The sequence below is a fragment of the Coffea eugenioides genome, chromosome 4 (genome assembly GCF_003713205.1).
Source record: "Coffea eugenioides isolate CCC68of chromosome 4, Ceug_1.0, whole genome shotgun sequence".
Taxonomy (NCBI): domain Eukaryota; kingdom Viridiplantae; phylum Streptophyta; class Magnoliopsida; order Gentianales; family Rubiaceae; genus Coffea; species Coffea eugenioides.
Window position 1 is genome coordinate 43,432,759 of NC_040038.1, and position 13,017 is coordinate 43,445,775.

The 13,017-nt window shown below is 36.3% G+C and overlaps 1 protein-coding gene across 1 annotated transcript; it reads left to right on the forward strand.

Annotated features, from left to right (window-relative positions):
* The first annotated feature begins 367 nt into the window (after window positions 1-367).
* LOC113768624 (HIPL1 protein-like) lies at window positions 368-5,195 on the forward strand. The gene is made up of 7 exons (XM_027313061.1): window positions 368-627; window positions 727-884; window positions 1,514-2,311; window positions 2,398-2,614; window positions 3,405-3,583; window positions 4,190-4,431; window positions 4,639-5,195. Exons 1-7 carry the CDS (start codon window positions 531-533, stop codon window positions 5,033-5,035), a joined length of 2,088 nt encoding a protein of 695 aa, XP_027168862.1. The 5' UTR covers window positions 368-530; the 3' UTR covers window positions 5,036-5,195.
* The last annotated feature ends 7,822 nt before the right edge of the window (window positions 5,196-13,017 follow it).

Genomic DNA, 13,017 nt, shown 5'->3' on the forward strand with positions numbered 1-13,017 from the left:
GTCTAGCAAGTAGCTCTTGAATCAACCAAGAAGGATGCATCCAGCCTGGTTTGTCTAGACAGGCAGGCTGAGCTTAATGCATCTTCTCCTCTTCTCAACTACCCAAATCAGTAAGTAGGATAACTGTACCCTTCATTTTCAGGTTGACAAAATGATTTCAAAAAGTCAACTTTGCATGTAGGAATGTCCTTTCACTGCCTACGTCTCAATTTTGACCAACGACAGGGTCAATTGCTCCTGCTGTCCCAGAGAAAATGACAGGTTCAGGGAGGGAGAGACCCTTATCCCTTCCGGAAGCTGTCTAGGTCCTACAAAGTACAAAGAGATCGACAGCTACATTAGGCCAATAGCAATACGGAGGCTGCAAAGAGGGAGACAAGAAAGTTCGGTATTTTGGCAGAATATGCAGATTCCAGACACAAACAAAAATCCCATTTTTAGAGAAGGTTGTCATTTAGCAGAGAAACAGATTTGCAGCTGTTCAAGGAAGAGTTAAAAGATTAATTTCTTGTTTTTTGGACGCATCACACATGGGAGTCTGCAGGAACTCGAGTTTCCTACTCCTTTTTCTGAGCTTGCTGCAGTTTCTTCATCATTCATCCTCACTTCCTTTATGCATAGATTCAAGTATGTCATGCTAGTAATTCACTCCTGTTGAGCTGGATTGAGTTTGTTCAGTTCTAAGATGATTTTGTTTGTTTCTTCTTCTGGTGTGGAATGGAATAGGTGCGCCCCTTCCTCAGAAGGTTCCTCTGTCATTCTGCTCTTACAATGGAACATCATGCTGCAATTCTACTGATGATTCGCAAATAAAGAATCAATTCAAAGCAATGAACATTTCTGACTCTAGCTGTGCTTCCCTTCTGAAATCCATCCTTTGTGCGGTGAGAACATGTATTATTGCTCTTAGGAATTTAAGCCGATGCCTGGCTATCTTTTACTTCTCTCAAAAGCGGGATTTCTTATCATATTGAATTGACCAACCAAATCGAGATTTAAAGATTCTGTTCTTAAACCAAAAATACTGCTATTGCTCGAAGCCAAGAGTTCGAAACTCATAGGCTATGCGAGCTGTTTCAGTAACAGTAAATCGATGAGTCTCTACATTTATTCTGTACTTTGGTTTTCTTGTTATTGCTGATCTTACAAGGAACAATTTCTTGGGATTGCAGCAGCTGATTGATATGTTTTAGTTCGAGTCTTGTCTGTAAATTTCTATTAAATAATCTTGAAATTTTTAGAGTTGCCATTCTTTGAAGTTGTCTTGTTTAGCATACTTGATGCAGTTCATGGAGAGATATTGTTGTCTTATCTTAATTTGCATGCTTTTTCCCCTTAAAAGCCTTTAAGTCTTGTTCGCAGACAAATTAGGACAAAAACACAAATTTCCAGTTAAAGCGATATGCAAATAATAAGAATAGGTTCATCTTAGAATTCCCAAGTTCTATATGCTTACCTTTTTCATTAACCTTCTTCTATACTCAGTAAATTGTGGTATCTCCATCATTTACAGAGATGTGATCAATTTTCAGCAGAGTTATTTAGGATCAACTCCAGGCCTCGACAAGTTCCTGTACTTTGCAACTCCACTGTCTTACCAAATTTTACCCAAACAAGCCAAGCAGAAAATAACTATTGCTCTAAACTATGGACTACATGTCAGAATGTGTCCATGATGAATTCACCCTTTTCTGCTTCAATACAAGGTCAAGCTGGAGGTGGAGTAATATCCAACTCTACAAAGTTGACTGATATTTGGAAGTCACAATCAGACTTCTGCAATGCTTTTGGTGGAGCTTCTGACGATAATTCAGTATGCTTTGCTGGTGAACCTGTAAACCTTAATAGTACTGGAACTTCAATCCCTCCAAGTGGTTTGTGCCTCGAAAAAATTGGAAATGGTTCATATCTAAACATGGTTGCTCATCCAGACGGCTCCAACCGTGCTTTTTTCTCAAACCAACCAGGCATGATTTGGTTGGCCACCATACCCAAACAGGGTTCAGGAGGTGTAATGCAGCTTGATGAGGCCAATCCCTTTCTAGATTTAACTGACGAAGTTACCTTTGATACTGCATTTGGGATGATGGGCATTGCAGTTCATCCAAACTTCTTAACAAATGGACGATTCTTTGCTTCGTTCAATTGTGATAAGACAAAGTGGCCTGCTTGTGGAGGAAGATGTGCTTGTAACTCGGATGTGAACTGTGATGCTTCACAACTACCTCCTGATAGTGGCTCCTTTCCATGCCAATATCAAAGTGTAGTAGCAGAGTTTACAGTTAACAGTACCGCATCCCAGCCCTCCTTGGTGTGTCTCAAGCATAACTATGCTTTCTGCCCATTACACTTCTCCTCCATAATTTAACTAGATGTCATGCTTCTTATTTTTTACAGGCAAAAACTGCCCGACCATCAGAAGTTAGAAGGATATTTACCATGGGTCTTCCCTTTACGGCCCATCATGCAGGCCAGATTCTTTTTGGACCAACAGATGGATATTTGTACTTCATGATGGGGGATGGTGGAAATTCAGGCGATCCATACAATTTTTCACAAAACAAGAAATCCCTACTCGGGAAAATCATGCGGCTTGATGTTGATAACATACCAAGTAAGTTGTTATGATACAATTTCCATGTTACTTAGTTCATCAAGATCAACCATTAGGGTATCCTGCATAGCAGTTTTCTTTGGACAAGATAAATCAGTTTTCACCATTGTACATGCTCCATATCTAAATTGCTAGCCAAAGAGCATCTACCATGTCAATTGGTCCAATTACAACAACATAAGAGGATCAATCATTTTCTTACTGTGAAGTGCTAGTCCCAGGTCTGATACAAATGTCTTAATAGCAGACTTGTTATGTTTGGTTGTTACCAGAAGTTTTGTCTGCTATGTTCTTCCCTATACATTTGCAGAAACAACATGGTATCACTTGTCATGATTATTTTTTAACTTTTGCTTCTTCTTCTTCCCTCATAATCAGTTATTAACATTTACCAGCTGTGCAAGCTTAAACAATATGCCTACATCCGTAGCATGTATAGGTAATGAGCACCCCCACCAGTCAAAATTTTCATAAGCCTTCTTGTAACTTAGAAATTACTTATGCATGCTTCAATAGCACACCTTAACATCTACAGCATGCTTGCCTACCAGTCAGAAATTAGACCTCAAAGCTTTTGCTTCCTATTTGGCTGTTTTTGGCATTCTCAGGTTGTATAGATTTTTTTTCAATTAATTCATTTGGCTTCAAAAGTATCACAATCTTTTTAATTTAAGTTGCTATTTAGTATTCTTCTGTACTCAGCCTTTGATGCTTCAATAAGAACATTTAGAATAGAAGGCAATACCTGATTACTGCCTCCCTTGAGTCGTATCTTTTTACCGTGCATCAGGTGCTGCAGAAATCAGTCAGCTTTCTCTATGGGGAAACTACTCAATCCCCAAAGATAATCCTTACACTGAAGATAAAGAATTGCAACCAGAAATTTGGGCCCTAGGCTTCAGAAATCCTTGGCGTTGTAGTTTTGATTCTGTGAGGCCTTCTTATTTCATGTGTGCTGATGTAGGCCAGGTATTGTCGATTCTAAGAAGAAAAAATCTGGAATTCTATGTTTGCTCTACATTGTCAAGGGTACCTACAAATCCTGTTTGTGCTATGTGATGCACAATGGTGCATCTTTCCAAACTTCTTATTCAACCTTGAGGGAAGAATACTATGAAAACTTTTTTCCAGCATACTGATGTTTATCAACATCTAACTGATTAAACTTACCCTTATGTCACTTGGATTTATAATTTCCCGTTAGAAAAATTTTTGTTTATGAGAACCTACGACACTAAGTAAGAAACCAAGAAGCTAAGATTGCTGCAGGGTGTTATCATTTCTGACTTCTATCAGGTAAAGCATTTCTTTTATTTTCATTGAATCTATGCTTATTCAACTGCTGATGCCTTCTGCAAATTGATTAAGAGATCATATCGAACAAACTTGGTGGAAACATATTGATGAGCTATCAGTCATATTCTATATCAACGTATCACGTAATGATCCTGGTTTTGAGCCAGTCAACTTTGAATTGATATTTATACGTTCTTCAATGCTTGAGATATTAACAGCTTGGTGTTTGGATATAAAGCATTGGAAGCTTATTACTATACATTACTTCTTTCATATCAGGATACGTATGAAGAAGTGGATCTGGTCATGAAGAACGGAAACTATGGATGGCATGTGTATGAGGGCCCTAATCTTTTCAATCCTCCAAAATCACCCGGAGGAAATACATCAGCAAAATCTATAAACCCCATTTTCCCCGTGATGGGATACAACCACTCAGCTGTGAACAAGAATGAGGGCTCAGCATCAATCACAGGAGGATATTTCTACCGAGCAGAGACTGATCCTTGCACATACGGAATGTAAGTATGTCAAATTTGTCTTGGAAAGATGAATATATATTTGAAATCAGCACATTGAGAGAGTAAAAGGAACAAAGAGTTCAGTATGACATGGTTGATGCAGAATTTGCAATCACAGAGGGGAGTTTGAATTGTTTTTAGTACAATCTCCTCATGGAATACTCTCTTATCAATTGGCTTCTTATGATGGTTTTGATGTTACTGCAGGTATCTGTATGCAGATCTTTATGCAGGAGCTCTGTGGGCTGGCATTGAAAGCCCTGAAAACAGTGGGAACTTTACCTCCAACCTGATCCCCTTTACTTGTGCTCATGATTCACCTATAAGTTGCACCTTTGTACCTGGAAGTACACTTCCGGCATTGGGATACATCTATTCCTTTGGTGAGGATAACAGCAAGGATGTTTATATCCTTGCAAGCAGTGGTGTCTACAGGGTTGTTCCTCCAAGTCGGTGTAAGTACACTTGTTCAAAAGAAAACACCACAGCTGAGGTGACTACTGGTCCTGCTCCATCCCCTCCTTCGGGTGCAACCAAGTTAACCAATCCATATGTGAATTTGGTGTCCTTACTTGTATCCCTTTGGTTGCTTTGCTTATTATAGCATATTTGCAGTCATCTTTTGTGTTACGTGGAGAGATGAGTTGGGCTGCTTTTTGGTTTGAGAGGACTTATGATTCTTCTTTGATTAATCTGTGTTCTTGCTTTTGGGATGATTCATTTTTCTGAGTTTGATTGGAATTAAGTTATTCTATGAGGTTCAAAGCCCAATCCTTTCAAGAGTAAAGATTCATTATAGTAAAGGTTCTAGTCACAAATTTTTCATGTAATGGTTCTAGTAGAATAAATTGTTGAAGATTCACAAAGCTGGATATCCAGAACTAATATCTTGAGACGCATATGTTCAAGATGTTATAGTGTATAAAAAAAAAAATCCTTACAATATCAATCAACACAATGTGTTGCCAAAACCTTGTTTTACTTGTTCTAACTTCTAATGAGCAATTCAACCGGTGAGAGTCCTCCCCCACCCCAATTCCTGTGCTGCCTCAGATGAGGCTAGAAGCCTCAAACTTGCATGGTATCATTGTCAATTTTTTCCTCCATTAGCAAGGCAGTAAGAGGGACGAATTAAACCAATCAAACAAAAACAAGAAGAATGAGCAACAACGTAATCTTGTCATTTCTCCAACAGAACCAATCAAACAAAAACAAGAAGAATGAGCAACAACGTAATCTTGTCATTTCTCCAACAGAGTTATCAAAATTGACAGAAGAAACAGTCTTTTCAGATAGACCTGCAGAGTTGTATGGAGCTGTCAAAAAACATAGTAAGAAAAAGAACACTACTGAAGAAGTACCTGAAGTAGCATATGCGCGTACTTGTTACGACAAGAGTTGTCAGGCCATGATGACATTGAAGTTGCAGTTTCTAGTGTTGCAGAGAGATGATACCTGTTTAGCTAGCTTGCTTAAATTGAATTTAATAGCAGCTAGCAAAATAGGTGCCATCTCTTCTGCGACATCAGAACTCAAACTCTTCCTTACCTCATCTAGATTTCCCTCAAGTAGAAACAGTACTGCTAAACAACTACAAATTGGATTATGCTCCCTTCCCCCTTCCCTTCTGGTGTACCTTTATAATTTCCTTGTTCTGCTTCTTTTGTTTCTGCATCTTCCGTTTTAGGACATAAGCAACCTCTTGTCCTTGTCCTGAAGGCTGAAACACGTACGACAGCTGGCTAGCCCAACCTGGTAAAGAGAAACTTTTTCAATTTGAATATTGAAAAGGGGGGCAAATCAATTGAGCATGCTGGCTGGCTACAGTATTAACACTTTTGTACGGAACGATACCCATGCAGGAAATCTTGTTTTAACTACTACTTCACAAAAAAAGAAAATTAGGAAAGATATGTTTCAGGAGAGGCATCTGAAGCAAAAAAAGACTAAAGTTACTGCAATGATCATATTCAGAATGGAGTACAGAGGTAGCTTTTGAGTTGAGAATGATGGAACGAAAATGGCACTTGGCAAAAGTTAGGAGCCACTAAAAATGTGGGTCGCTTTAACTGAAGCATGCTAATCATACTCATGCAACAGTTCCAACCAGATAAAAGTAGTACCACGTATCTCAAAAGAACAATTATTATTATTGTCTATTCACTGTTTGCAATTTGCATAAAGAGAATATTGCACCTTTATGAGTTCTTGCCTGAATTTTTTTCTTTTTCAACTTATGTATTATCGGCTTCTAATTTTTGTTTCTTTTTTATTCTTTTATAAGGTTATCAGAAGTGTATAAACTCCTGTATGATGTTCCCAAGTTCAATGTAAAACAGCAGCACGCACAGATGGAGGGAATGATGAGGAAATCATGCTGTATAGTATAGTGCATAACAGGTTAGACCATAAATAGGCAAGAAATCTTTCACGTCCAACAGGCAACAAACCATGCAACCCAAATTTGGCAATTTGCCTCGCATCCAACTTGTGAAATACACTAGTCAGCCAGTCATGGCTCTCTTAAACATCCAACAATAATGGGAAGTTCCAGGGTCCTAATATCTTGAAGGGTTTGACTAATTAATAACTTTTACACTTCACAAACTTGGATAAGAACTTCATGAGATGAAATTTTCTCCAAGCAAGCAAATAGTAGTGAATCATTCATCTCAGCTTGTCATTCGTTCAAAACTCACGTATTCCTTTTCAAGTCCGAGAACTTCTTCTAGGGTTATTATAGGCACAAAAGATAGGAAATGATATATCTTTTATTTGTGAAATCGACAAGTATATCTATATGTAAAGATTTATTATGATCTTCTACACTTTTACATAATTAAACCTATTACTCTAATGGCTTAGCTACGCTAACCCCATTCAGATAATCGAGAGTTTGTCTCACAAAACTAACAGCAACACTACAATTAATTTTTCACCGAGGATATAATAAAAGGCTTTTCTAATGGTTTAGCTTAGCATATTATGTTAATAGTTGATTTATCACTATGTGGTTAAAGACTTGAGAGACTGAGAACGAAAGTGGGAGCTTTAAGTCGGCAAGATTCGGACTGTTGCATAATATATATATATATAGAGAGAGAGAGAGAGAGGGACTCGGGGCACGGAGGTGCAACCGTCCCGGGCAATTTTGATCATTATCAACTGCGCGTAACTTTCTTTGTACATCGTGTAACTTTTTTTTCACAGGATGTATTTTCAGAACAGATAGTGATGGGCCCCACACTTGGCGCGGAAATCGAATTACATGGTGTAATCTCAGCCGCACAAAATTTTGAGGGCAAATCTTGGCCCTTAACCGTGCTCCCTGCCCCAAATCCATAGAGAGAGAGAGAGAGCAAATGAGCAATGATACTCTAACTGAAATGGGCTCCAATTGTTGGCCATGCAAGGCTTTTGTTGTTTCTTGTGAAGTGACCCAACAACTTGCACAGATTCTTGAATTTGTTTCGAGCTTGGAGCGTAGTGGGACGTTTCTACATATCTAGCAGATGCCCTACTCCTGCTTAGGATGAAATTGGGCGTTGCCCAAGCGTGGGCCTTTACTGGAAACCCCTCATTGCTTCAATCTTCAAAAAAATGACAAGAAATAGTTAGTTTACTACAAGTTAACAGTCCAAATCATACCGTATCATTTCAAACAATTCAAGTCGTTCATTTTAAATTCCTTTAATTTTGATGTAAATAATCTAGGTAGACCGAGTCGCTTGGTTTCTTTCAAGATTGACACTATTGGACGATTGCACTTCCTTATACTCTAGCCATTCTGATAAAAGCTTTATTGATTTGAGCCATTGGCTGCTTCTTCAGTGTGTTAAACTGGAATTCATTTTTTGCCTTCCAAATCTGCCATAGTATGTTGATTGTTAAGGCAATATGATCATGTCCATCTTTTTTCTGAGTTACCCCTATAAGTTCATTCCACCAGTGCCAGAAGTTGTCCCTGTGCTTTTCCAGTCCATCCCATCTTATTGGATTACATTTTTATATTGCCTCTGCATTTTCACAGTAGAAAAGCATGTGCTCCAATGTTTCCACTTGGTTGCCACAACATTTGCACATTGGTTCTCCTCTTCCTGTTCTGGTCTTGATTACTCCATTTATAGGTAGGATTCCTTTTAGGCATTTCCATATAAAGTGGTTCAACTTGTGTTTTACATTCATTCCCCCATAGAGTTTTCCATATTCCTGTTCGATTCTCATTTCTACTGTTGTCCCCACTTATGGTATTTCTTTTCCCCTTATTTCTCTTTAGTTCCTTGGCCACCATATATACTGTGTATACTCCAATTGTTGAGTAAGCCCAATAGATCTCATCTTTTTTTCTCCCTTGCTCATCTAGATTAGATTGGGACTAGGCAGATGGAGATCAGGATAGAGGGAAGAGATAAGAGGGAAAGGAGAGCAGAGCAAGGGAAAAGATAAGAAAAAGAAGAAGGATGTAGTGGAAAATAGAGAGAAAGAGGAGGTGGGGAAGGAATGAAGAGAACTGGTAGATGAAAAGAGAAGAAGATAGATGGCAGGGAAGAAAAGAGGGGGGGGGGAGAGAGAGAGAGAGGTGGAGGGCATAAAAGTCATTTTCTATAATTTCTGAAAACACACTCTAAAAGCATGTTAAAAAAACTCCTAAAAAATAAGAGTAAATTTTATATGCACTGACGTTGTATATACACTATCACAGTTGAATATACAACACATACGCAAAATTTGAATTTCAAATTCAAATTCAGATTATGTGTCATGCATCTAATAGTAAAAGTGTATATACTGTTAGTGTATAAAAGATTAATCCAAAAAATAAAGTCAAAAATTTTATTAAAACACACATCTATCCTTAAAGTTTAATAAGAACGTCCTTAAAACACTTAATTTAAATGGGCCTTATGTTTTTTAATATGGGAAAAATATATGTTTGGCTTTCAAACTATTAAGTTTGTCAAACTTTTAGTAGTCCAACTATTATTTACAAATTTTTATTCCTTCAATTTCTAAAAACGTGTAATTCTAACCCTTCATTCATTTGAACTGTTAAAACCCATGAAAACTGTATTACGCACAATACACCAGCAAAAAAATTGAAAGTCTAGTAAATTAACATAGTAAAAGGAATGGTCCAAAATTGAGTGGTTTTTAATTCAATGTAAATATGATCAAATAAATTATATTTTGCAATAACCATGGTATAAGAAGTTGAATAGTATAAAATATTATAGAATTTGACACCAAATGAATCTTAAGATGGCCAAAAATGATCGTGAGAGTGCTAAGTTATGTTGAGAAAAATTTTGAGGATTTTGTGTCAAATTTTTGTCAATTTGAACTCTTATCACTCCAGGAAATATTTTGATATAAAGTTTGAAAGATTTGATAAAGGACTTGTGGAGTAGTGGTAAAACTACATTTGATTTTAGATCTACTCATTTCTATCAAGATTTAGAGAAAACCAAACCCATATTTGGAACGTATGCCAAAAAATATATTCTAAAGATATAATTTCATTTATAAATTTTGACAATAGTAAAATAGTTGTCAAACATTGGTCAATGACAATCAATCAACGACTATTGACCAACAGCTGGTAATTGTAACTGTGACCAGACATGATTGGTCAAAAAATGATTCAAACTATGTCTGTGTTATAAGTTGGAAGACTAAAAATATACAAATAATAATTGGACTAAAAGTGTATAAATTTAATAGTTCGAGAACCAACAGATATTTTGCCCTATTAATATATATATATATATATATATATTTCTATAGTAACAAAACCTAAAAACATCCTACAACACTTTCAAAATATTTCAAAAAGGGGTAGGGATAACTATGGCTCTGATAGATTCTAAGTTTTTGGAAAATCTTATATTTCAAATACAATTCTACAATAACATTAATCCAAAAACACTCCAAAATAACCTAAAAACTCCCAAGTACAACTCACTTTAAGTTGATAAAAAGAATAAAAATAAAAATAATATATCAGCACCCATTTCTTCCTCCACCACTACTCTCCACTTTTCACTACCATCACCCACATTTTACCATTCTCCTCCATTACCACTTCTTTTCCTCTTCTCTCTCCTCCCCTTCTTCCGTACCTCTCCTCTCCCCATATGTGATTAGATTTGATTGTAGAGAGGGAGCAAAAGAGATGCGGTGAGAGAAAGGGAGGAAGGAGGGATGGAAAGGAAAAGAGGAAGAGAGCAAGGAGAGGAAGGGGGGAGAGAGAGGAAGAGGAAGCAAAGGGAGGGGCAAGAGAAAGAGGAAAGAAGAAGAGAATGAGGGTAAGAGTACGGGAGTGGAAAAGGAGGGGAAAGAGAAAGAGGGAAAGAGAAGAGAAAGATGGAAAGGAATAGAAAAAGAAAGATAGAAATGGGAAAGATAGATAAGAGAAGAGAAGCTGTTGGGAGACAAGTGAACAAAAGATGTAGGTGGCTATGATAAGAAAGACAATTTTTTTTAAAAAAAAAATCGATAAAATTTTAAATGTTAAAAACACTCTAAAATATATCTACTGTGAAAGTCTTTAACATACAAAATTACATTAAAACTTATGAAAAACACCTGTAAAAATATCTAGTGCATACGAATCTCATAGTTTTATTGCTTATCTACTTGAATAATTAACTATGTCATTGTTTTCAATAATAAAAAACACACTATTTTTATATTATTAGGAATTTATTCTGTCATTGTGTAAAGTGTGATCGTGTTTTCTAATAAAAATGAGATTGTACAATTAGATACTACAATTTTTAGGTATTTTTGTACATACAAAATGAGGTATGAATATAGTTTGGATGGCAATAGGGCAGAGTACTGTTCGCGTCTCTGTCCCACTTAAAAAATTCAACTTCCATCTATCATTCTCTCTCCTTAAAGCTTTTAATGAATAAATTGTTCATGATTAGGTTCAAATTTGAAAAAAGTTCAATCATATAATAAATGAATCGAGTTTGAACACAAGATTAAACTCATTTAATAATTGAGTCGAACATGACCTATACGTTAACTGCTCAAATAGATTCATAAACACATATATAATTATAAAGAATAAATAAATATGAGCGTAAATGCCTTATATATTATTAAATATAGGGAAATATATCTTGTATTTTTTTTCCTCAAAAATAACTATACATGAAACTTGTGTATTATTTATACTTCTAAAACAAAATAATTAAATTAAATTAATTCTAAATCATGTATTATTTTAAAAAATATAATTATATCATTTTCAAACTCAAATTTGAACTTGAACTCGAGCTAGGAATTCAGCTCGTTTAGTTTGAACTCAAATATGTATACAAATTAACGAATTAAATTCGAACACCACTTATTGTAATGCCCAAAACCCATGAGTTGGCCCAAGTAACTTTTGAATTGAAATCACGAGAACAAAATGGTTAATCCAAGTTATTAGTAACCTAATGGATCAAAGATTATATTTCATTCCTTTTCTTCCTTCATTTCATATGTGGGACATTTCGCTCACCCCATCTTTGGAACTTTACATTCTTGCAAAGTTCGGTTGTAATTCAAATTGTCTATTTAGTCGTGTATGAATTCTAGAGGTGGCTCATATGGGTTAAAGAGATAAACCCATTGAACGTGACGCTTAGCCGTATGCCACACTTAATTTCTTGCACTTCTTTACGTAATCAAAACCATAACATAACACCACTTGGTCCCAAGTTCATCCTATACAGAGACCATGCGAGTTTTACTCTGATATCATTGGTGGTGCTCCATGCCTATTGGGTCCAATAATTTTTTGAAGTCGTGATTTTAGTTCAAAAAGTTATTGAACCAAGCCAATGTGCCCAAGACAATACACTTGTAGTTCATATAATATTCAATCAAAATTGATCCTTGTTTATATAATATACTAATGGAGTGTAAACATTAAAATTTTGTCTTGATTCGACTCGTTAAAAATTCTATTCCCACCTACTTAACTCCCATATTTGCTTTGCTCTTATTTGACATGTCTTATATTCTGATTGAGTGCTTGCTTTAGGTTTTTATTTCTCATAAAATTCATTTATCAATAGTAAGTATTTTTTTAAATGACAATATCCCTGCATCTTCTCCCTCCTTCCCTACGATTAGATCTGATTGTGAGGAGGAAGGGGAGGGATGCGGAGAGGGGAAAGGAAGAAGGAGAAGAAGGGTGCAGAGAAAAGAATAAGGAGGGAGGTGAGGGAAAAAGGGAAGGGAAAATGGAGATAAGGAAGAAAGAGAGAAGGAGAGAAGAGGGAGGGGAAGGAGAAATATATATAAAGGAGATAGGGATAGAAGAGAAAGCTGCGGGAAAGGGGAGGGAGAAAGAATAGGGGAGAAAAGAGGAAGCAAGAAGGGGGAGAAGGAAAAAGGAGAGGGAGAGAGAAAGAGAAAGGAGAGAAGGAACTACTGATGGCATGGATGAAAGACGAATTTTTTTAAAAATATCTCAACAAAATTTTAAATTTGAAAAACACTTCCAAATATATCTACAATGAAAGTTTTTAAGATCCAAAGTTATAATAAAAAATTTTCAAAAACACCTCTAAAAATACCTATTCC

Bases quoted from the DNA above. Each gene is read 5' to 3' on its own strand.
- LOC113768624 (XM_027313061.1), top strand. From the start codon at position 531: ATGGGAGTCTGCAGGAACTCGAGTTTCCTACTCCTTTTTCTGAGCTTG. The intron at 2,615-3,404 runs GTAAGTTGTTAT...ACCGTGCATCAG, and splicing joins TGATGTTGATAACATACCAA to GTGCTGCAGAAATCAGTCAG. The intron at 4,432-4,638 runs GTAAGTATGTCA...ATGTTACTGCAG, and splicing joins GATCCTTGCACATACGGAAT to GTATCTGTATGCAGATCTTT.